The sequence below is a fragment of the Paroedura picta genome, chromosome 2 (genome assembly GCF_049243985.1).
Source record: "Paroedura picta isolate Pp20150507F chromosome 2, Ppicta_v3.0, whole genome shotgun sequence".
NCBI lineage: Eukaryota > Metazoa > Chordata > Lepidosauria > Squamata > Gekkonidae > Paroedura > Paroedura picta.
Window position 1 is genome coordinate 182554761 of NC_135370.1, and position 20527 is coordinate 182575287.

A 20527-nucleotide genomic window follows, 5' to 3' on the forward strand; every position below is an offset into this window, starting at 1 on the left:
AATTAAATTATAAATAAATAAATACTTAATGTTTAACACACTTTAGGTAAAGGTAAAGGTATCCCCCATGCAAGCACCAAGTCATGTCTGACCCTTGGGGTGACGCCCTCTATAGCAGGGGTAGTCAACCTGTGGTCCTCCAGATGTCCATGGACTACAATTCCCATGCAAATGCTGGCAGGTGCTCATGGGAATTGTAGTCCATGGACATCTGGAGGACCACAGGTTGACTACCCCTGCTCTAGAGTTTTCTTGGCAGACTCAATGCGGGGTGGTTTGCCAGTGCCTTCCCCAGTCATGACCGTTTACCCCCCAGCAGCAAGCTGGGTACTCATTTCACAAACCTCGGAAGGATGGAAGGCTGAGTCAACCTTGAACTGGCTGCTGGGATTGAACTCCCAGCCTCATGGGCAGAGCTTTCAGACTGCATGTCTGCTGCCTTACCACTCTGCGCCACAAGAGGCTCTTTTAACACACTTTAAAATATATTAAAATTAATTAACTCCCACCCATTCAGGAAATCCTGAATCAAGAAACCCCGGGGTTTCACAAAACCCTGGTTGAGAAAGCCCGGAGTGCGGGGTGACATACCTGCTTCTTCAAATTCTCAGCCATCTTCTGTGCCGCTGCCTTCTCCTTCTGTGCTGCCTCGACTTTCTGCCTGAAAGATTCACAATAAAAACAGTTCAACGGGCGGGGGCAGCGCCATCGACTTGCGGTGGGGGGTGGGGCGGGGGAAGGAGGAAGCCACGGAATGAGCACAACGGCTTAACATGAACCCTGAAGACCGAAAGCCATGAGGAAGACATCAAACATTTGTCCAGGCCCTTACTACCCTCTCAAAAAAAAAAACCTCTTCAGCATTGCCCCAAGATTATTCTGTGTCCGGTCTAGGTTTGTCAACTTCCGAGTGGTCTCTGGACATATCTCAGAATTACAAGTGTTCTCCGGTCAGGAAAATGGCTGCTTTGGAAACTGGTCTCTATGGGGTTACGCCCCACTGACCTCTCCCCTCCCCAAACCCTCCCCTGCCCAGGCCCCCTCCCCAAACCTCCAGGCATTTAGAGGAACGTACCAGAGGTCTTGAGAGCCATTCAGCTGCCTCAGCCTCAGGCCTGACAGATTCCCTTCCTCATTCAACAAACCGATCTCTTCCCTCAAAATGGCGTTTTCTTCTCGGAGACTCTCGGCCTCACACCTGTGGCACAGAAAGGTGGGCACCTTGAGGGACTGAGATTCCTGAGGATTCATCCAGCCTTGCCCTGTGCATTAAACAGCATGAAGAAGAACTACGCTGAGCTATCTGAAAACTTTCTACTTTGAGGGACTCTTTTCTACATTGGCAGCGTGGAAGATGCGCACCTTTCCATGGAAAATCCATGAGGCCAGGCACTGTGTGAGGCAGGATGCTGGAGGGGGGAGATCACTGATTTTATTCGGCTGGGCTTTTCTTAAGTTCTTAGGAAGGCCTCGGCCTCTCTGCCCTGTTGCTGGCCCTCCAGAGGAACTGGCTGGCCCCTGTGTGAGACAGGAGGCTGGACTGGATGGACCCCTGGTCTGACCCAGCAGGGCTCTCCTGATGTCCTTAGGAAGGCCTCGGCCTCTCTACCCAGTTGCTGGCCCTCCAGAGGAACTGGCTGGCCCCTGTGTGAGACAGGAGGCTGGACTGGATGGACTCCTGGTCTGACCCAGCAGGGCTCTCCTGATGTCCTTACGAAGGCCTCGGCCTCTCTGCCCTGTTGCTGGCCCTCCAGAGGAACTGGCTGGCCCCTGTGTGAGACAGGAGGCTGGACTGGATGGACCCCTGGTCTGACCCAGCAGGGCTCTCCTGATGTCCTTAGGAAGGCCTCGGCCTCTCTGCCCTGTTGCTGGCCCTCCAGAGGAACTGGCTGGTCTGACCCAGCAGGGCTCTCCTGATGTCCTTAGGAAGGCCTCGGCCTCTCTGCCCTGTTGCTGGCCCTCCAGAGGAACTGGCTGGTCTGACCCAGCAGGGCTCTCCTGATGTCCTTAGGAAGGCCTCGGCCTCTCTGCCCTGTTGCTGGCCCTCCAGAGGAACTGGCTGGCCCCTGTGTGAGACAGGAGATGGACTGGATGGACCCCTGGTCTGACCCAGCAGGCCTCCCCTGATGTCCTTAGGAAGGCCTCGGCCTCTCTGCCCTGTTGCTGGCCCTCCAGAGGAACTGGCTGGCACCTGGGAGAGACAGGAGGATGGACCCCTGGTCTGACCCAGCAGGGCTCTCCTGATGTCCTTAGGAAGGCCTCGGCCTCTCTGCCCTGTTGCTGGCCCTCCAGAGGAACTGGCTGGCCCCTGGGTGAGACAGGAGGCTGGACTGGATGGACCCCTGGTCTGACCCAGCAGGGCTCTCCTGATGTCCTTAGGAAGGCCTCGGCCTCTCTGCCCTGTTGCTGGCCCTCCAGAGGAACTGGCTGGCCCCTGTGGGAGACAGGAGGCTGGACTGGATGGACCCCTGGCCTGACCCAGCAGGGCTCTCCTGATGTCCTTAGGAAGGCCTCGGCCTCTCTGCCCTGTTGCTGGCCCTCCAGAGGAACTGGCTGGCCCCTGTGTGAGGCAGGAGGCTGGACTGGATGGACGCCTGGTCTGACCCAGCAGGGCTCTCCTGATGTCCTTAGGAAGGCCTCGGCCTCTCTGCCCTGTTGCTGGCCCTCCAGAGGAACTGGCTGGCCCCTGTGTGAGACAGGAGGCTGGACTGGAGGGACCCCTGGTCTGACCCAGCAGGGCTCTCCTGGTGTCCTTAGGAAGGCCTCGGCCTCTCTGCCCTGTTGCTGGCCCTCCAGAGGAACTGGCTGGCCCCTGTGTGAGACAGGAGGCTGGACTGGATGGACCCCTGGTCTGACCCAGCAGGGCTCTCCTGATGTCCTTAGGAAGGCCTCGGCCTCTCTGCCCTGTTGCTGGCCCTCCAGAGGAACTGGCTGGCCCCTGTGTGAGACAGGAGGCTGGACTGGATGGACCCCTGGTCTGACCCAGCAGGGCTCTAATGATGTCCTTAGGAAGGCCTCGGCCTCTCTGCCCTGTTGCTGCCCCTCCAGAGGAACTGGCTGGCCCCTGTGTGAGACAGGAGGCTGGACTGGATGGGCCCCTGGTCTGACCCAGCAGGGCTCTCCTGATGTCCTTAGGAAGGCCTCAGCCTCTCTGCCCTGTTGCTGGCCCAACAGAGGAACTGGCTGGCCCCTGTGTGAGACAGGAGGCTGGACTGGATGGACCCCTGGTCTGACCCAGCAGGGCTCTCCTGATGTCCTTAGGAAGGCCTCGGCCTCTCTGCCCTGTTGCTGGCCCTCCAGAGGAACTGGCTGGCCCCTGAGTGAGACAGGAGGCTGGACTGGAGGGACCCCTGGTCTGACCCAGCAGGGCTCTCCTGATGTCCTTAGGAAGGCCTCGGCCTCTCTGCCCTGTTGCTGGCCCTCCAGAGGAACTGACTGGCCCCTAAGTGAGACAGGAGGCTGGACTGGAAGGACCCCTGGTCTGACCCAGCAGGGCTCTCCTGATGCTCTTAGGAAGGCCTCGGCCTGTCTGCCCTGTTGCTGGCCCTCCAGAGGAACTGGCTGGCCCCTCTGTGAGACAGGTGGCTGGACTGGATGGACCCCAGGTCTGACCCAGCAGGGCTCTCCTGATGTCCTTAGGAAGGCCTCGGCCTCTCTGCCCTGTTGCTGGCCCTCCAGAGGAACTGGCTGGCCCCTCTGTGAGACAGGAGGCTGGACTGGAGGGACCCCTGGTCTGACCCAGCAGGGCTCTCCTGATGTCCTTAGGAAGGCCTCGGCCTCTCTGCCCTGTTGCTGGCCCTGCAGAGGAACTGGCTGGCCCCTGTGTGAGACAGGAGGCTGGACTGGAGGGACCCAGGGCTGACCCAGCAGGGCTCTTCTGGTGTCCTTAGGAAGGCCTCGGCCTCTCTGCCCTGTTGCTGGCCCTCCAGAGGAACTGGCTGGCCCCTGTGGGAGACAGGAGGCTGGACTGGATGGACCCCTGGTCTGACCCAGCAGGGCTCTCCTGATGTCCTTAGGAAGGCCTCGGCCTCTCTGCCCTGTTGCTGGCCCTCCAGAGGAACTGGCTGGCCCCTGTGGGAGACAGGAGGCTGGACTGGAGGGACCCCTGGTCTGACCCAGCAGGGCTCTCCTGATGTCCTTAGGAAGGCCTCGGCCTCTCTGCCCTGTTGCTGGCCCTCCAGAGGAACTGGCTGGCCCCTGTGGGAGACAGGAGGCTGGACTGGATGGACCCCTGGTCTGACCCAGCAGGGCTCTCCTGATGTCCTTAGGAAGGCCTCGGCCTCTCTGCCCTGTTGCTGGCCCTCCAGAGGAACTGGCTGGCCCCTGTGGGAGACAGGAGGCTGGACTGGAGGGACCCCTGGTCTGACCCAGCAGGGCTCTCCTGATGCTCTTAGGAAGGCCTCGGCCTCTCTGCCCTGTTGCTGGCCCTCCAGAGGAACTGGCTGGCCCCTGTGTGAGACAGGAGGCTGGATTGGAGGGACCCCTGGTCTGACCCAGCAGGGCTCTCCTGATGTCCTTATGAAGGCCTCGGCCTCTCTGCCCTGTTGTTGGCCCTCCATGGGAACTGGCTGGCCCCTGTGTGAGACAGGAGGCTGGACTGGAGGGACCCCTGGTCTGACCCAGCAGGGCTCTCCTGATGTCCTTAGGAAGGCCTCGGCCTCTCTGCCCTGTTGCTGGCCCTCCAGAGGAACTGGCTGGCCCCTGTGGGAGACAGGAGGCTGGACTGGATGGATCCCTGGTCTGACCCAGCAGGGCTCTCCTGGTGTCCTTAGGAAGGCCTTGGCCTCTCTGCCCTGTTGCTGGCCCTCCAGAGGAACTGGCTGGCCCCTGTGTGAGACAGGAGGCTGGACTGGAGGGACCCCTGGTCTGACCCAGCAGGGCTCTGCTGATGTCCTTAGGAAGGCCTCGGCCTCTCTGCCCTGTTGCTGGCCCTCCAGAGGAACTGGCTGGCCCCTGTGGGAGACAGGAGGCTGGACTGGATGGATCCCTGGTCTGACCCAGCAGGGCTCTCCTGGTGTCCTTAGGAAGGCCTCGGCCTCTCTGCCCTGTTGCTGGCCCTCCATGGGAACTGGCTGGCCCCTGTGTGAGACAGGAGGCTGGACTGGAGGGACCCCTGGTCTGACCCAGCAGGGCTCTCCTGATGTCCTTAGGAAGGCCTCGGCCTCTCTGCCCTGTTGCTGGCCCTCCAGAGGAACTGGCTGGTCCCTGTGTGAGACAGGAGGCTGGACTGGAGGGACCCCTGGTCTGACCCAGCAGGGCTCTCCTGATGTCCTTAGGAAGGCCTCGGCCTCTCTGCCCTGTTGCTGGCCCTCCAGAGGAACTGGCTAGCCCCTGTGTGAGACAGGAGGCTGGACTGGAGGGACCCCTGGTCTGACCCAGCAGGGCTCTCCTGATGTCCTTAGGAAGGCCTCGGCCTCTCTGCCCTGTTGCTGGCCCTCCAGAGGAACTGGCTGGCCCCTGTGGGAGACAGGAGGCTGGACTGGATGGATCCCTGGTCTGACCCAGCAGGGCTCTCCTGGTGTCCTTAGGAAGGCCTCGGCCTCTCTGCCCTGTTGTTGGCCCTCCATGGGAACTGGCTGGCCCCTGTGTGAGACAGGAGGCTGGACTGGAGGGACCCCTGGTCTGACCCAGCAGGGCTCTCCTGATGTCCTTAGGAAGGCCTCGGCCTCTCTGCCCTGTTGCTGGCCCTCCAGAGGAACTGGCTGGTCCCTGTGTGAGATAGGAGGCTGGACTGGAGGGACCCCTGGTCTGACCCAGCAGGGCTCTCCTGATGTCCTTAGGAAGGCCTCGGCCTCTCTGCCCTGTTGCTGGCCCTCCAGAGGAACTGGCTAGCCCCTGTGTGAGACAGGAGGCTGGACTGGAGGGACCCCTGGTCTGACCCAGCAGGGCTCTCCTGATGTCCTTAGGAAGGCCTCGGCCTCTCTGCCCTGTTGCTGGCCCTCCAGAGGAACTGGCTGGCCCCTGTGTGAGGAGGGATGCTGGACTAGAGGGACCTGTGGCTTCATTCCTGGACAGATTCCAGCTGACCTTTAAAACTGACTTATTTCTAAATATTGCAGCTATTTAGAAGCCCATGATCAGGCTGGATGAAACAATGAGAAAAGAATCTACGAAACATACTGTTGCGTTACTCCCTGGACCGATACACATGGAAGACAAAGGGTCCAAGTGAGGTGGGGGGGGGGAGTGTGGAAAGACAAAACAAGTACAGAGGAGAAGCGATCAGAGAGCAGCAAGCATTCCCAGAACGTTTTCCATGCAGCTGCCCAAACAAATCACCCCCTCCTTGACCATCAAAAGCCAGCCCGTCTTCCCCTCCCCCCCCAGCCCAGATTCCAATCTACAGACTTGCCCAGCCCATGTTAAAAGTGGTGGGTCTACAAGAGAGCACAGCGAAGAGAATCCAAGAAGGCACCATCCTCTAGCCCGGGTTAATCTACTTGTTAATACGGGAAAGCAGGGGGAGGTCAGTGACAAGGCTGCCAGTGAAGGGCTGGGGAGTTAGTGCCAAGAAGCAGAGCGGAGCGGCTGAGGTTAGGCTGAGGCAGGAGCTCCCGTTACCTCCAGCGCTCCAGCTGCTGCTGCTGCTCCCCGCAGGCGCACTGCAAGCCTCGCAGTGCCGCGCTCAAGTGGTCCTTTTCCTGGGCATGTGTGCCGTTCTGCTTGAGAAGCGTGGCCACTCGCTCTTTCAGCTTCCAGTTCAGTTCCTGGAGCCCCCTCTTCTCCGCTTCCGCCTCTTTGCTGCCTTCTGTGCAGGGCGCGGGCCCTCCCTTCAGGGCCTTAAGCGTCGCCATCAACTCCTCCAGCTTCCCAAGCTGGCTGTTCAAGCGCAGTTTCGTGCTCTGCAGATCCCGATTTTCCGCCGCTGCCTGGTCCCGCGCCTCTTCCAGCTCCCTCACTTTCTCCTGGAGCTGCTGCCTCTCCAGCTCCCATCGGAGGCCGGCGCGGCTGCTCTCCTCCAACCTGCGCTGCAGCCCGATCAGCTGCGGCAAGTAGCTCTCCAGCTGGCTGTTCCGCTCAAACAGACTCACCATCTCAGCTTTTAGGACCTGGTTCTCCAGGTGGAGCCCTTCGGACAACACGAGAACTTCGAGCTGGGCTCTCTCGCTTGCCCCACGTTCTGTTATCAGCGCCCCCTCCTGGATCGCTTCGCCATGGACCTTCCAAAACTGCGAGGAATAGTCACTCGCTGCCTCGATGCTCAAGTCAACCTCGGACTCGTCAGCAGAGAACCTCTGGTTTTCGGCTGCGCGGCTGGGAGGCGTTTGCGCAGAGTCCATTTCCGCCCAACCGGATCTTTCTACGCTCTCGTCGTCTCCGCAGGGCAACGTCTTGGGTCTGGGAATGGCCTGAAGGATCTCGTCCAGTTCCTTCTGGACCTGCGAGGCCATGTCTTGCCGCTCAAGAGCTGCTTGCTCGCATTCCATCTCCAGGAGACAGACCCTGTCTTGCAGCTGCTGCTTCTGGAGCTTGAGGGTCTCATTCTCACAGCAAATTTCTTCATAGGCCCTTTCCAAGTCAGAGCAGGTCTCTGTCCCTTCTCCCGTGGTTGCCACCTCGGTTTCTAACCCAGAATGCCCACTCGCATCTCCCTCTTCCATTTTGTTCGGTCCTTTTTCGTCATCGTTGTCTGTTGGGTTCAGGAGCTGACATTCCACAGATATTTCTGGAGTCTGGGCGAGGAAAGGCAAGGAATGAACGGGTTCTTCTGGCTTGGGTGGCAAGTTTTCCATTGCTGATACAGCTACCAGGTCTCTGTCTTCTGCTGGATCTTGGACCTTCTGCAGCTTTGGGAGATCTTCTTGCTCCTCACCCGTCCCCTGGGTTTCCCCTGGAGAATCGCCATCCCCCATTCCCACATGTTGGCAATTACTTTGCAGTTTGGACAGGTGAACCAACTCCCGCTGCAGTTCTTCCACTTTACTTTCAAGTTCTGAGACTTCCAACCTCCGCTCCCGCTCTCCTTCGGCAGCTCTGACCATCGCCTCTTCCCTCAAACGCTCGAGAGCAACCAGTCTGGAATTCAGTTCTCCTCTCTCCTGCGAAAATTCGGTCTCCAGCTCTTCAAACTTTCGGCTGATTTGCGTCCGACTTGCCTCGACAGCAGCGATTTCTTCTTCCCTCTCTCTCAGCTCCTTCTGGCGACTGGCTTGAGCTTGTAAGAGCTGACCTCGTAACTCTTCCTCCTCTGCCTTCGCCTCCCAGATCTCCTTCTGGAATTGCTCCTTCTCCATCGTCAACGAGTCCAGGACCTCCTTGAAATTCTTCTCCAGGAGCTCCTTCTCTTGAGCCAGCACTGACGAAAGAGCCTTCTCCTTCTCGAGGACCTCTTTCCATCTTTCCTGGGCCTCTGCAGCTTCTTGGGTAAGTTCCTCCTTTTCAAATTCCCACCGGGACTTCTCCTCGTCCCGCAGCTCGGAAAGCTCTCGTAACTCTTGCCGGTAGCGTTCTTCCAGGTTTTTGACCGCCTCCCCGTATTTGCTAACAAGGGCCTGCTGGTCGATAGCAAACTGTTCCTCAGCCCGAGAGAGTCTTCCGTTAAAATCGCTTTCCATTTTGATCCTAAATGTGGTCAACACAAGAGGTTACTGAAATCTCTGCCGACTCAGGAAGAGAAGAGCGCAGGTCTCTTAAGGGCACTAGTCCTCAGCTTTTTCAAATGTAGGACCGCTTCTTATAGCCCCACCCCTGAACATGAAGCCCCCCACTCCTGCAGGCGTTTAACCTGGTCTAGTTCCTCCTTTCATCTAACAGCGGTCCACGTTGGATTAGGGCTTCTAAGCATTTGTGGTTCACCGTAAAATAGTTTTTAGTTTTGAAAAAGTTGGAGAGCTGTCACTGAGGGGAGGGGAGGGTGTTATTTCGATTGGCAGCGGAGGAGAGAACTTGGGATAAAGGGTTTAAATTACAGGCGGGGAGATATTAGTGGGATACGATGGAAAAACTTTTTAAACAATATGGGCAGTTCAGTGGTGGACTCAGAAATGTTGTGGGTTCCTTCCCCTTGAAGGGGTTTAAACAGAGACATTTGTTTGTCAGGACACTTTAGAGCAGGGATGGCCAAACCGTGGCTTTCCAAATGATGATGAAGAAGAAGAAGAAGAAGAAGAAGAAGAAGAAGAAGAAGAAGAAGGAGAGTTGGTTCTTATATGCTGCTTTTCTCTACCCGAAGGAGTCTCCAAGCGGCTTACAGTCGCCTTCCCTTTCCTCTCCCCACAACAGACACCCTGTGAGGAAGGGGAGGCTGAGAGAGCCCTGAGATTACTGAAGAAGAAGAAGAAGAAGAAGAGTTGGTTCTTCTATGCTGCTTTTCTCTACCCGAAGGAGTCTCAAAGCGGCTTCCATTCGCCTTCCCTTTCCTCTCCCCACAACAGACACCCTGTGGGGTGGGTGAGGCTGAGAGAGCCCTGATATCACTGCTCGGTCAGAAATGTTTTATCAATGCCATGGCGAGCCCAAGGTCACCCAGCTGGCTGCATGTGGCGGAGTGCAGAATTGAACCCGGCATGCCAGATTAGAATTCTGCACTCCTAACGACTACACCAAACTGGTTCTATACCACTACACCAAAATGACATCTGGAGAGCTGCAGTTTGGCTACTCCTGCTTGAGATCATCCTTCATGGTGTATAGGGCTGGACTGGATGGTCTTTGGGTCCCTTCCAACTTTTCAGTCCTATGATTCACCAACTGAAGGCCAACAATTAAAAAAACCCAGGATAGCCATGTGCAAGTCCTTGAAGGGCTGTCACATAAAGGATGGAGCAGAGTTGTTTTCTGTTGCCCCAGAGGGTCGGACCAGAACCAGGATTGAAATTAATTCAAAAGAATTTTTGGATAAACATGCGGAAGAAGAAACGTGCGGACAAAGCAGTTTCTGAGTGGAACAGGCTTCCTCGGGAGGTGGTGGGTTCTCCATCTTTGGAGATTTTTAAGCATAGGCTGGAGAGCCATCTGACGGAGAGGCTGATTCTGTGAAGGCTCAAGGGGGTGGCAGGTGACAGTGGATGCGCAATAGGGTTGTGAGTGTCCTGCATAGTGCAGGGGGTTGGACTAGATGACCCAAGAGGTCCCTTCCAGCTCTATGATTCTAGGATTCTAAATTCCATCTAAACCTCCGGAAGAAGTTTCTGACAGTTGGAGCAGTTTCTCAGTGGAATAGGCTTCCTCAGGAGGTAGTGGGTTCTCCTTCTTTGGAAGTTTTTACGCAGAGGCTAAATAACCACCTCGCAGAAATGCTGAATATGTGAATTTAGGCAGATGGTGAGTGGGTGGGCAGAAGGGATTATGTTCACGCCTGGCTTTTATGGCCCTTTCTTGCATGCCCAAAGAAGTGCTAATCATCACTTTGGGGTCAGAAGGTGATTTTTTTCCAGGCCGGGCTGACCCGGGGGGGGGGGCAGGGAATCTTCTGGACATGGAATTGGGGTCACTGTGGGTGGGTAGATTGGTGTGAATTTCTGGCATTCTGCAGGGGGTTGGACTAGATGACCCTTGAGGTCCCTTCCAACTCTAGGCGTCAAATAACACACCACTGGCATTGCCAGGGAAGAGCTGTATGAAGATAGATGAGAATCATTTACCCTTCTCTTTTGCAGGATGGGAAGTAACCATGAAAGCTAGCACACCGCCCCGCTAGAGAAGAAAAGGTTTCCATCCTGCCTACATGATGAACGTATCCGGGCTCCCTAGTGCTCCCGCTGACGCAACTGCAGAGAGGGCTGGAAGCTGTGCAGCTCCCCAGTTCCCCTCTCCCCGCAAGCCTGAGCTGCAGTTTTAGGAGCCCCTTGCCAGGCAGACAAACCGGAGTAACGACAAGCGTCAAGCTTGATCACTTGTGCTAAATAATCTGGCTTCAATCCACTTCTGCCACGGTGGGCGGGTGGATTTCGCCAGTTCGCCCAGTGCTATCCCGTTGCAGAGCGGATTGAAAGCGCATCATTTTGTGGGTGTCGAATCACCCCCAGAGATGCTCGCTGCCAAACACAACCTGACACCCACCTCTCTTGCTGGAGCTCCTCCCGGTGCTTCTCTGCCAGCGCGCGCCGGATCTGCTCCGTCTCCAGGGCGTGCTTCTCCGCCAGGAGCTGCAGCTGCTCGCAGAACCCGTGCTCCAGCTCGGCCTTCTCTTCCTGGGCGGTCCGTGCCAGGGATCTCATCTTCGCCTCCATCCACACCCCGGCCTGGATTAGCTCCTCCCGCTCGCGGCTGAAACTCTCACAGGTCTCTGCCAGCCGGGCTTGGAGCTCCCCTCCGCTATGGCGCCTCAGGCCTTCCAGGCTGCTGTCCGCCTCCTCCACGGCCAACTGCACCTCCCTCGGTCCCGGGCTGGCCCTCTGCCCGTACTGGGCCAGCTCTGCTCGGAGGTCAGAGACTTGGGCCTGGAGGTCGTCCACATGCTGCTGCCTGCTGATCATTTCCTGGCAGAACTTCTGCTGAAGGTGCCCCTTCTCCTCCTCGCAGCGGCTTTGGGTCTCCTCCAGCTGTTTCTCGTAACGGTGGACCTGAGCCAAGAGAAGGAAAGCAGCCTGGGTTACCACCTCTGCAGGCTGCCAGACCGCCAAGGCCGTGGGCAAGCTTGTTGTACAACAGGAAAGGAAAGGAGAGAACAAACTGGGGCAGGGGTCCCCAACCCGTGAGCACTGTGGACACCATTCCTAGCGCCCACCAAGTGCCTTCAGAAGGCCTTTCTTATTCACTCTCTATTATGTGGCTTTACAGCTCCCCCCCCCACCCCGACAATATAAATCTGGTCCTGGAAGGGAGTAAGGTGAGAAGAACAAAATTTGTGTCCAGTAGGACCTTGGAAGACCAAGTCAATGCTCATCTTGTTAGATACAGATAAACAATTTGCATCTAACAAGGTGAGTTTTGACTCATGGAAGTGTATGCCAGGGGTCCCCAACATGGTGCTTGTGGGCTCCATGCCAGCCATGGGCCAAGCCACCTTTCCTAGTGCTCACCAATGCTTTTAGAAAGCAGGCAGGGCTAGGGGGTTTCAGATTAAAAGGCATCCTGTTAAACAGAACATCTGCCTGAAATGTTTAACAGTTCCTATTAGAGTTATTTGTCTCTTGTAGCACCCATGTGGTGGTTGGCTCTGCCTCCTGTGTTAGTTATTTATGGCTGTGCCAACTACCCTGTGCCAGAATACCCAATGGCCAGAACAGAGCTGAGCCCCTGGGCCATGCTGGTGGTTTCCCCATCGTGGTGACCAGAGTAGCCACCAGGGTGCCTTAGCTGGAGAAGTAGGCCTGCCTGGGATGCAGACCTAGTCAAGGGATCTTAATAACATCGGAAGAGCCCTGCTGGATCAGATTAATGGCCAATCTAGTTGTGTTCTGTCTCACACAGTGGCCAACCACTGAAGGGCCAAAAACAAGTCATGAGAACATGATGTAGAGCAGGGGTAGTCAACCTGTGGAGGGCCAGCAACAGGGCAGAGAGGCCGAGGCCTTCCTAAGAACATCAGGAGAGCCATGCTGGGTCAGACCAGGGGTCCCTCTAGTCCAGCATCCTGTCTCACACAGGGGCCAGCCAGTTCCTCTGGAGGGCCAGCCACAGGGCAGAGAGGCCGAGGCCTTCCTATGGACATCAGGAGAGCCCTGCTGGGTCAGACCAGGGGTCCATCCAGTCCAGCCTCCTGTCTCACACAGGGGCCAGCCAGTTCCTCAGGAGGGCCAGCAACAGGGCAGAGAGGCCGAGGCCTTCCTAAGAGCATCAGGAGAGCCCTGCTGGATCAGTCCAGCATCCTGTCTCACACAGTGGTCTGTTTAATATACCTAAAGTCCCTACTACTAGTAGTTTCTCTTATAAGAGCAGTAATAATATTTAGGAACTTGTTTCAGTAAATCCAAATATCACATATTAAACAATAACATTAGAAACCAGTACTATTACAATGGTATCACTCCAATGCTCCTTCAAAACAAATGGACAGTGAAGAATTGCAGATACGTTCAAGTTTTAAGGAGACAGTCCTCTTTTAACAACCCTCAGGACCGATTCCACAGGGACTGTATATAACTCCGATTCAACAGTTACCGTATGATGTAGAGCAGGGGTAGTCAACCTGTGGTCCTCCCGATGTCCAGGGACTACAATTCCCATGAGCCCCTGCCAGCGTTTGCTGGCAGGGACTCATGGGAATTGTAGTCCATGAACCACAGGTTGACTACCCCTGATGTAGAGTGCCCAGTGTATCAGCACCGTAAGCTTTCTTGTAACACTCACTGTCTTCAGGCACATGCAGGTAAAAGTCCCCAATTATGCCTTCTACAGACATTCTTGGGTGCAGCATTTATTTTCCCTTTGTGGGAGTGAATTCCTCCAAAATCTTCACATCCTTATCTTAGTGTCTTGCTCAGAAGGAGCAAGGGAGCTATGTGCTTGTGCTATGCACAACGGAACTCTAGATACATTTCCCTTTCAATGGTTCCTCTTCAGGCACATATGGCTAACACAACTGCAATAATCAGTCCATACAAAATTTATAAACATACAAAACATCAAAGTAATGGCAACTTACTACTAGAACAGAGACCATATCCCCTCTCTTTAGCAGACAAAGTCTTGCTGTATGACACAAGGAGGCTCTTGGGGAATTATACATTCAGCCGCATATTTAAAGGGACAGTGTATAGTCCTCACAGTATTCTGTAACGACTTAACTTCTTGTTTTTAACAACCTTAGATTCAAGTGGGCTGCCATGTTGGTCCAAAGTAGCACAACACAGAGTCTAATAGCACCTTTAAGAGTGCATGCTCCTAAAAAAACCCAACAAATATATCGATGTATCTTTTGAATAGAATGATATTTTAAAAAAATGATTTGGAAATTTTGATATTTTCTTGTTATATCTGTTAGCAAACAAGACTGTTACAAACAAGATGTTGTCATTACAGAATATTGATGTGAGGAGTATATATGCTGACCCAAGTCTGCCTGCTAAAGAGAGGCTTAAAGGTAAAGGTAAAGGTCTCCCCTGTGCAAGCACAGAGTCATGTCTGACCCTTGGGGTGACGCCCTCCAGCGTTTTCATGGCAGACTGGAGGGCGTCAGGGCGTCGGGGTGGTTTGCCAGGGCCTTCCCCAGTCTTTACCGTTTACCCCCCAGCAAGCTGGGTACTCATTTTACCGACCCCGGAAGGATGGAAGGCTGAGTCAACCTTGAGCCGGCTGCTGGGATTGAACTCCCAGCCTCATGGGCAAAGCTTTCAGACGGCTGCCTTACCACTCTGCGCCACAAGAGGCTTAGGTTGCCGCAATTTTGACGTTTTCTATTTGTATAAATTTTATATATATTATGTCCCTTAAGAAGAATATATCTAGATTTCTGTTGCGCATAGCACAAGCACATGAACCATTTGCTCCTTCTGAGCAAGGCGCGAAGATGAGGAGGTGAAGATTTTGGAGGAATTCACTCCCACAAAAAGATAATAAACACTGCACCTGAGAAGGTTTGTTGAAGGCGTGATTTGAGAATTTTTACCAATATGTGCTTGAAGACAGTCAGTGTTACAAGAAAACCTAGGGTGCTGATACACTGAACATTCTGCTTTGTACAGTACCTGTTGAACTGTAATTAGACACAGACCCTGTGGAACTAGGTTCTGAAGATTGTTAAAAGAGCACTGTCCCTTTAAAATTGGAAAGCATCTGCAATTCTTTGTTGTTGATTTGTTCTGAGGGCACACTGGAGTGATACCATTATCAGTCGTGCCAGTTTGTAATGTTATTGTTTATTGTATGATCTATGATATTTGGATTTACTGAAACAGGTTTTGAAATATTATTACCGCTCTTATAAGATAAGCTAATAGGAGTATGGATGTCAGCAATCTGTATTAGTTATTTTAACTTAAAAACTACTATTCTTTTTGCACAGTGGATTATTTTGTTTGTAGAACTGTTAACAGTGTGTCCCCTTCAGTGTTGATACAGTGGGCAACCAGCCCCCAACAATAGGGCACAGAGAGAGAGGCCTTCCTAAGGACATCAGAAGAGCCCTGCTGGGTCAGACCAGGGGTCCATCCAGTCCAGCCTCCTGTCTCACACAGGGGCCAGCCAGTTCCTCTGGAGGGCCAGCAACAGGGCAGAGAGGCCGAGGCCTTCCTAAGGACATCAGGAGAGCCCTGCTGGGTCAGACCAGGGGTCCATCCAGTCCAGCCTCCTGTCTCACCCAGGGGCCAGCCAGTTCCTCTGGAGGGCCAGCAACAGGGCAGAGAGGCCGAGGCCTTCCTAAGAGCCTCAGAAGAGCCCTGCTGGGTCAGACCAGGGGTCCATCCAGTCCAGCCTCCTGTCTCACATAGGGGCCAGCCAGTTCCTCTGGAGGGCCAGCAACAGGGCAGAGAGGCCGAGGCCTTCCTAAGGACATCAGGAGAGCCCTGCTGGGTCAGACCAGGGGTCCATCCAGTCCATCCTCCTGTCTCACACAGGGGCCAGCCAGTTCCTCTGGAGGGCCAGCAACAGGGCAGAGAGGCCGAGGCCTTCCTAAGAGCCTCAGAAGAGCCCTGCTGGGTCAGACCAGGGGTCCATCCAGTCCAGCCTCCTGTCTCACACAGGGGCCAGCCAGTTCCTCTAGAGGGCCAGCAAGAGGACAGAGGCTGAGGCCTTCCTAAGGACATCAGGAGAGCCCTGCTGGGTCAGACCAGGGGTCCCTCCAGTCCAGCCTCCCATCTAACACAGGGGCCAGCCAGTTCCTCTGCAGGGCCAGCAACAGGGCAGAGAGGCCGAGGCCTTCCTAAGGACATCAAGAGAGCCCTGCTGGGTCAGACCTGGGGTCCATCCAGTCCAGCCTCCCATCTCACACAGGGGCCAGCCAGTTCCTCTGCAGGGCCAGCAACAGGGCAGAGAGGCCGAGGCCTTCCTAAGAGCCTCAGAAGAGCCCTGCTGGGTCAGACCAGGGGTCCATCCAGTCCAGCCTCCTGTCTCACACAGGGGCCCAGCCAGTTCCTCTGGAGGGCCAGCAACAGGGCAGAGAGGCCAAGGCATTCCTAAGCACATCAGGAGAGCCCTGCTGGGTTAGACCAGGGGTCCCTCCCGTCCAGCCTCCTGTCTCACACAGGGGCCAGCCAGTTCCTCTGGAGGGCCAGCAACAGGGCAGAGAGGCCAAGGCATTCCTAAGCACATCAGGAGAGCCCTGCTGGGTCAGACCAGGGGTCCCTCCCGTCCAGCCTCCTGTCTCACACAGGGGCCAGCCAGTTCCTCTGGAGGGCCAGCAACAGGGCAGAGAGGCCAAGGCATTCCTAAGCACATCAGGAGAGCCCTGCTGGGTCAGACCAGGGGTCCCTCCCGTCCAGCCTCCCGTCTCACACAGGGGCCAGCCAGTTCCTCTGGAGGGCCAGCAACAGGGCAGAGAGGCCGAGGCCTTCCTAAGGACATCAGGAGAGCCCTACTGGGTCAGACCAGGGGTCCCTCCAGTCCAGCCTCCCGTCTCACACAGGGGCCAGCCAGTTCCTCTGGAGGGCCAGCAACAGGGCAGAGAGGCCGAGGCCTTCCTAAGGACATCAGGAGAGCCCTGCTGGGTCAGACCAGGGGTCCCTCCAGTCCAGCCTCCTGTCTCACACAGGGGCCAGCCAGTTCCTCTGGAGGGCCAGCAACAGGGCAGAGAGGCCAAGGCATTCCTAAGCACATCAGGAGAGCCCTGCTGGGTCAGACCAGGGGTCCCTCCCGTCCAGCCTCCTGTCTCACACAGGGGCCAGCCAGTTCCTCTGGAGGGCCAGCAACAGGGCAGAGAGGCCGAGGCCTTCCTAAGGACATCAGGAGAGCCCTGCTGGGTCAGACCAGGGGTCCATCCAGTCCAGCCTCCTGCCTCACACAGGGGCCAGCCAGTTCCTCTGGAGGGCCAGCAACAGGGCAGAGAGGCCAAGGCATTCCTAAGCACATCAGGAGAGCCCTGCTGGGTCAGACCAGGGGTCCCTCCCGTCCAGCCTCCTGTCTCATACACTGGCCAACAGGCTCTGGCCTTCTCCTGATGCTGCTTTTTGGCACCAGATTTCAGAGGTTTACTTACAACAAACATTTAGTCATGACAGCTAGTAGGTATTGATAAACATATCCTCCATGAATCTGGACAATCCCCCTTTAAAGCTGTCCATGCCTGTGGCCTTCATTACATCCTCTGTCTGGTCTTCAGGCTTATTGTTCTAAAGAAAGCAGCTTACCGTGTTTTCCAACTGCTGCTGAAGGTCGCAGAGATCCCGGTGGTGTTGATCTTTCATTTGTTCGATGACCATTTCAGCTTCTATGCTCATAGTCAGTGGGTTGCATTCTTCAGATCCGACTTCTGTAAAGCACATGTGAACCCAAAAGCACACAACAGTCATTTTTAATGGAAATTTGCTTTTCATTAAAGGGAGGGGTGTTATTGTAACTATAGATATTCTTTCCTTGTTTCTTTCTGTATCTATATAAAAATTAAAAAAATGACAATAAAAAAGTGGAAAATTTGCTTTGTTCTAAAAGCCAAATGCCGCCTACTTTCCCCACATAGGCTGGAATCCATGGGCAAACTCAATTTTGGGCACCACTGTTTAGGACTGATGTCGGTAACATGGAAGGAGTCCAGTATAGGGCAACAAAGTTTTGGCAATTGCAAGAACTGCAGGGGGCATGATGGAGCAGAATATAAAGAATGTCCTGCAGGGGGCATAAGAGGTTATGTTTATTTTGCATAGATCAGGAATTTCCTGACTTAATTCACAATATCCAGTTTGAAAATGCCTGTTTTATGTACATGGCATTCATTTTTCCCTATGCACTACATTCTAGAGCAAGGGTGGCCAAGCTGTGGCCCTTCGGATGTCCATAGACTACAAAGCATGTGCTGGCAGAGGCTCATGGGAATTGTGAGGCGAGGGAGCAGACGCTGGGGACATTTGCTCTGTGCACAAACTTAGGAAGAGCCTTTGATCAGGGCCCCCAAACCGCTAGCAAGCATAAAAGGCTGGGTTTAGTTTGAGTGGGGGTGGAACTGAAAAAGGGAGAGAAGGATAAGGGAGGGGGGGTTGTCCCCATAAACACACACACACACAAACACACACACCGTTCTCTCTGCCCTAACTGGACTGGGCCTTGATGCAAACAACTGTGGCGCGACTTTTACCGTGATGGCTTTCCATTCCACTGTTTCCCAATTCCTCGTAGAGAGAGCTTTTCAGAGAGCGTCGGACCGCCTTGCCCGGACTCCGATGAACTTCCAGTTGAGATTGCAGCTCATCAATTCGGTCTTGCAGTTCCTGGGTAACAACGGGAAGGGGGGGGGGGAGAGGCAGACGGAGACAGTGGCATTTCCAGGGGGAGGGAAGAGCAAAGCAGCACCATTCAAACCTAATACACAAACAGTGACTCAGTGGGTGAGCCTCTGTTCGGCCTTCACCAGGCCCAGGGTTCGATCCCTAGGAGCAGGTCAGAGGTCAGGAGCAGGTCAGGAGCAGGTCAGAGGTCATATGAAAGGCTTCTGCCTAAGACTTTGGGGAGCCACGACCAGTCTGAGCGGATAAGGCTGACTTTGAGAGGCCAGCGGAAGGCAGCTTCATGTGTGCGTTCAGCTCCGAAATACGCCAATATTACGAGAGACCTTGCAGTGCGGGGTTGGCTCTGAGCACCACTGAGCTGACAATTAGGCTTCGGTTCATGGGCCAGCATTCATCCCTCCATTTGCCCCGATTAATGGGGGCCAGGTGTGACATCACTCGGATGGGTGGAGGGGAGGGGTTTCCTCCCCCAAGGCCTCCTCCTCCTCCTCCTCCTCGCTGTGAGGCCTGTGGGTCAGTGCAAGGGTCCCATGCCTGGCTTCAGCCGACTTCACCCTCTCCGGCCTCGCCTCCGCTCTTCTCTTCTTCCTGCTTTGCCCTCAGACTCTCTCCTATTGCTCCAAACTCTCTCCCCCCCCCACTTCCTCTCTCTCTCACTCGCCACCCTTCCCCTCTTTCTGCACTGCCTTTTATCTGCCTCCGGCTTCCCCATTTCCTCTCTCCCTGTCTCTTCTCTTTTCCCCTGGCTCCTGCAGTGGTCCGTCCTCCCCACTACTCTCCCAATGGCCTCCCCACCCCTCCTTCCCATGCACCTTTTATACGAGTGGCAGGCTCTCCCCACCTGGCCCTTCACTGGTCATGCCCAGCCATGGCATGGCCCATGACTTGCGTCCCTAGGCTCCGTGTACGGCTTGCCCTGAGCTGCAGGCAGCACAGGCACTTCATGCTCAAGCAATCTCCACCACAGGGATGGAGATGCAGTGACACTCAGTATGAGGCTGGTGGGGCTGTGCTGCTTTGTCTGCTGCCCTCGGACTGCTGGTGAGTCCCCGGGTGGGGTGGGGTGGGGAGTGGCAGAGATCTTCCAGAGGAGGGATGGAAGTCTGAGACAACCCTTGGAGAGGCCGCAGCCTGACAGGCTCTGGACGGACAGTAGGGATTGAATATATTGGCTCTTGAGGGTATTCTGGGTTCTTTGGCCATGGCCTGGTAGCTTCAATCCCTGCTGCAGTTGCAGAAGTAAGACTGACAAGACCTTGATACATGGACTATCTAATGAACTCCGCTCTGATACAGGGTAGACACTTCCAAATGGACTTGCTAATGAACTCCACCCAATCACTGAGAGAGTGCTTCCAAGTTCCAGTCTCAGTCAATCCCCTGGGAGAATCCCAGATAAGACAGCAATGTGAGGTTACACTCCTCCCCCGAGAAATAAATAAAATGCCTGGCACTTATGCCACGTGACACTTACCCTGCATTGCCGCTCGCACTCGATCCTCATCTGTGTCATCCGCTCCTCTTGCCAGAAGAGCTCAGCGCTGCCAGGATCGAGGTCACCAAACTGCAGCCAAAGAGCAACCTCGTCAGAAAGTTGTGATCCCTCAACCCTGGAAGCCTCACCAAGTCCAGGGTCCAAAGCCTTATGACAGAATCATAACAGTCTAAGCCATTCCGGCGAGGGGTTTGGAGACCAAGACATAGGAGGAAAGGTTGGGGGAGCTTGGTCTGTTTAGCCTGGAGAGGAGACGACTGAGAGGGGATCTGATAACCATCTTCAAGTACTTAAAAGGCTGCCATAGAGAGGATAGAGCAGAGTTGTTCTCTCTTGCCCCGGAGGGACGGACCAGAACCAACAGGATGAGATTAATTAAAAGAAATTCCGTCTAAACATCCAGAAGAAGCTCCTGACAGTTAGAGTGGTTTCTCAGTGGAACAGGCTTCCTTGGGAGGGGGTGGGTTCTCCTCCTTTGGGAGTTTTTAAGCAGAGGCTGGAGAGCCATCTGACGGAGAGGCTGATTCTGTGAAGGCTCAAGGGGGTGGCAGGTGATGGTGGATGAGCGAGAGGGTTGGGAGTGTCCTGCCTAGTGCAGGGGGTTGGACTAGATGACCCAGGAGGTCCCTTCCAACTCTATGATTCTATGACCCTCAACAAGGGCCATAGGCTCCCTGGAGGCCACTATCCAACAGATAACAGAGGTCCACAAAAGGTCAAATGAAAATGAAAACTTATATTTCCTTAACATGGGTTCACATGAGTGCCGTGTTGG

The 20527-nt window shown here is 55.1% G+C and overlaps 1 protein-coding gene across 10 annotated transcripts in view; it reads right to left on the bottom strand.

The window, feature by feature from the left end:
• The window catches only part of NIN (ninein), a 114318-nt gene that overhangs the window by 26536 nt on the left and 67255 nt on the right, over positions 1-20527 (bottom strand). For 6 of the 10 annotated variants that reach the window (XR_013228623.1, XM_077324074.1, XM_077324073.1 and 3 more), the window contains 7 exons: positions 19732-19821; positions 18107-18239; positions 17166-17287; positions 11002-11504; positions 6562-8562; positions 1076-1198; positions 592-661 (listed from right to left, as the gene is read on the bottom strand). Coding sequence is in view for 9 of the 10 variants with exons in the window: in XM_077324074.1 (XP_077180189.1) it covers positions 592-661; positions 1076-1198; positions 6562-8562; positions 11002-11504; positions 17166-17287; positions 18107-18239; positions 19732-19821 (3042 nt within the window). In the remaining variant the exon portion in view is untranslated. Of the gene's footprint in view, positions 1-591; positions 662-1075; positions 1199-6561; positions 8563-11001; positions 11505-13528; positions 13589-17165; positions 17288-18106; positions 18240-19731; positions 19822-20527 lie in introns of those variants that run through there. The other 4 variants (XM_077324076.1, XM_077324080.1, XM_077324082.1 and 1 more) reach the window with 4 other exon arrangements.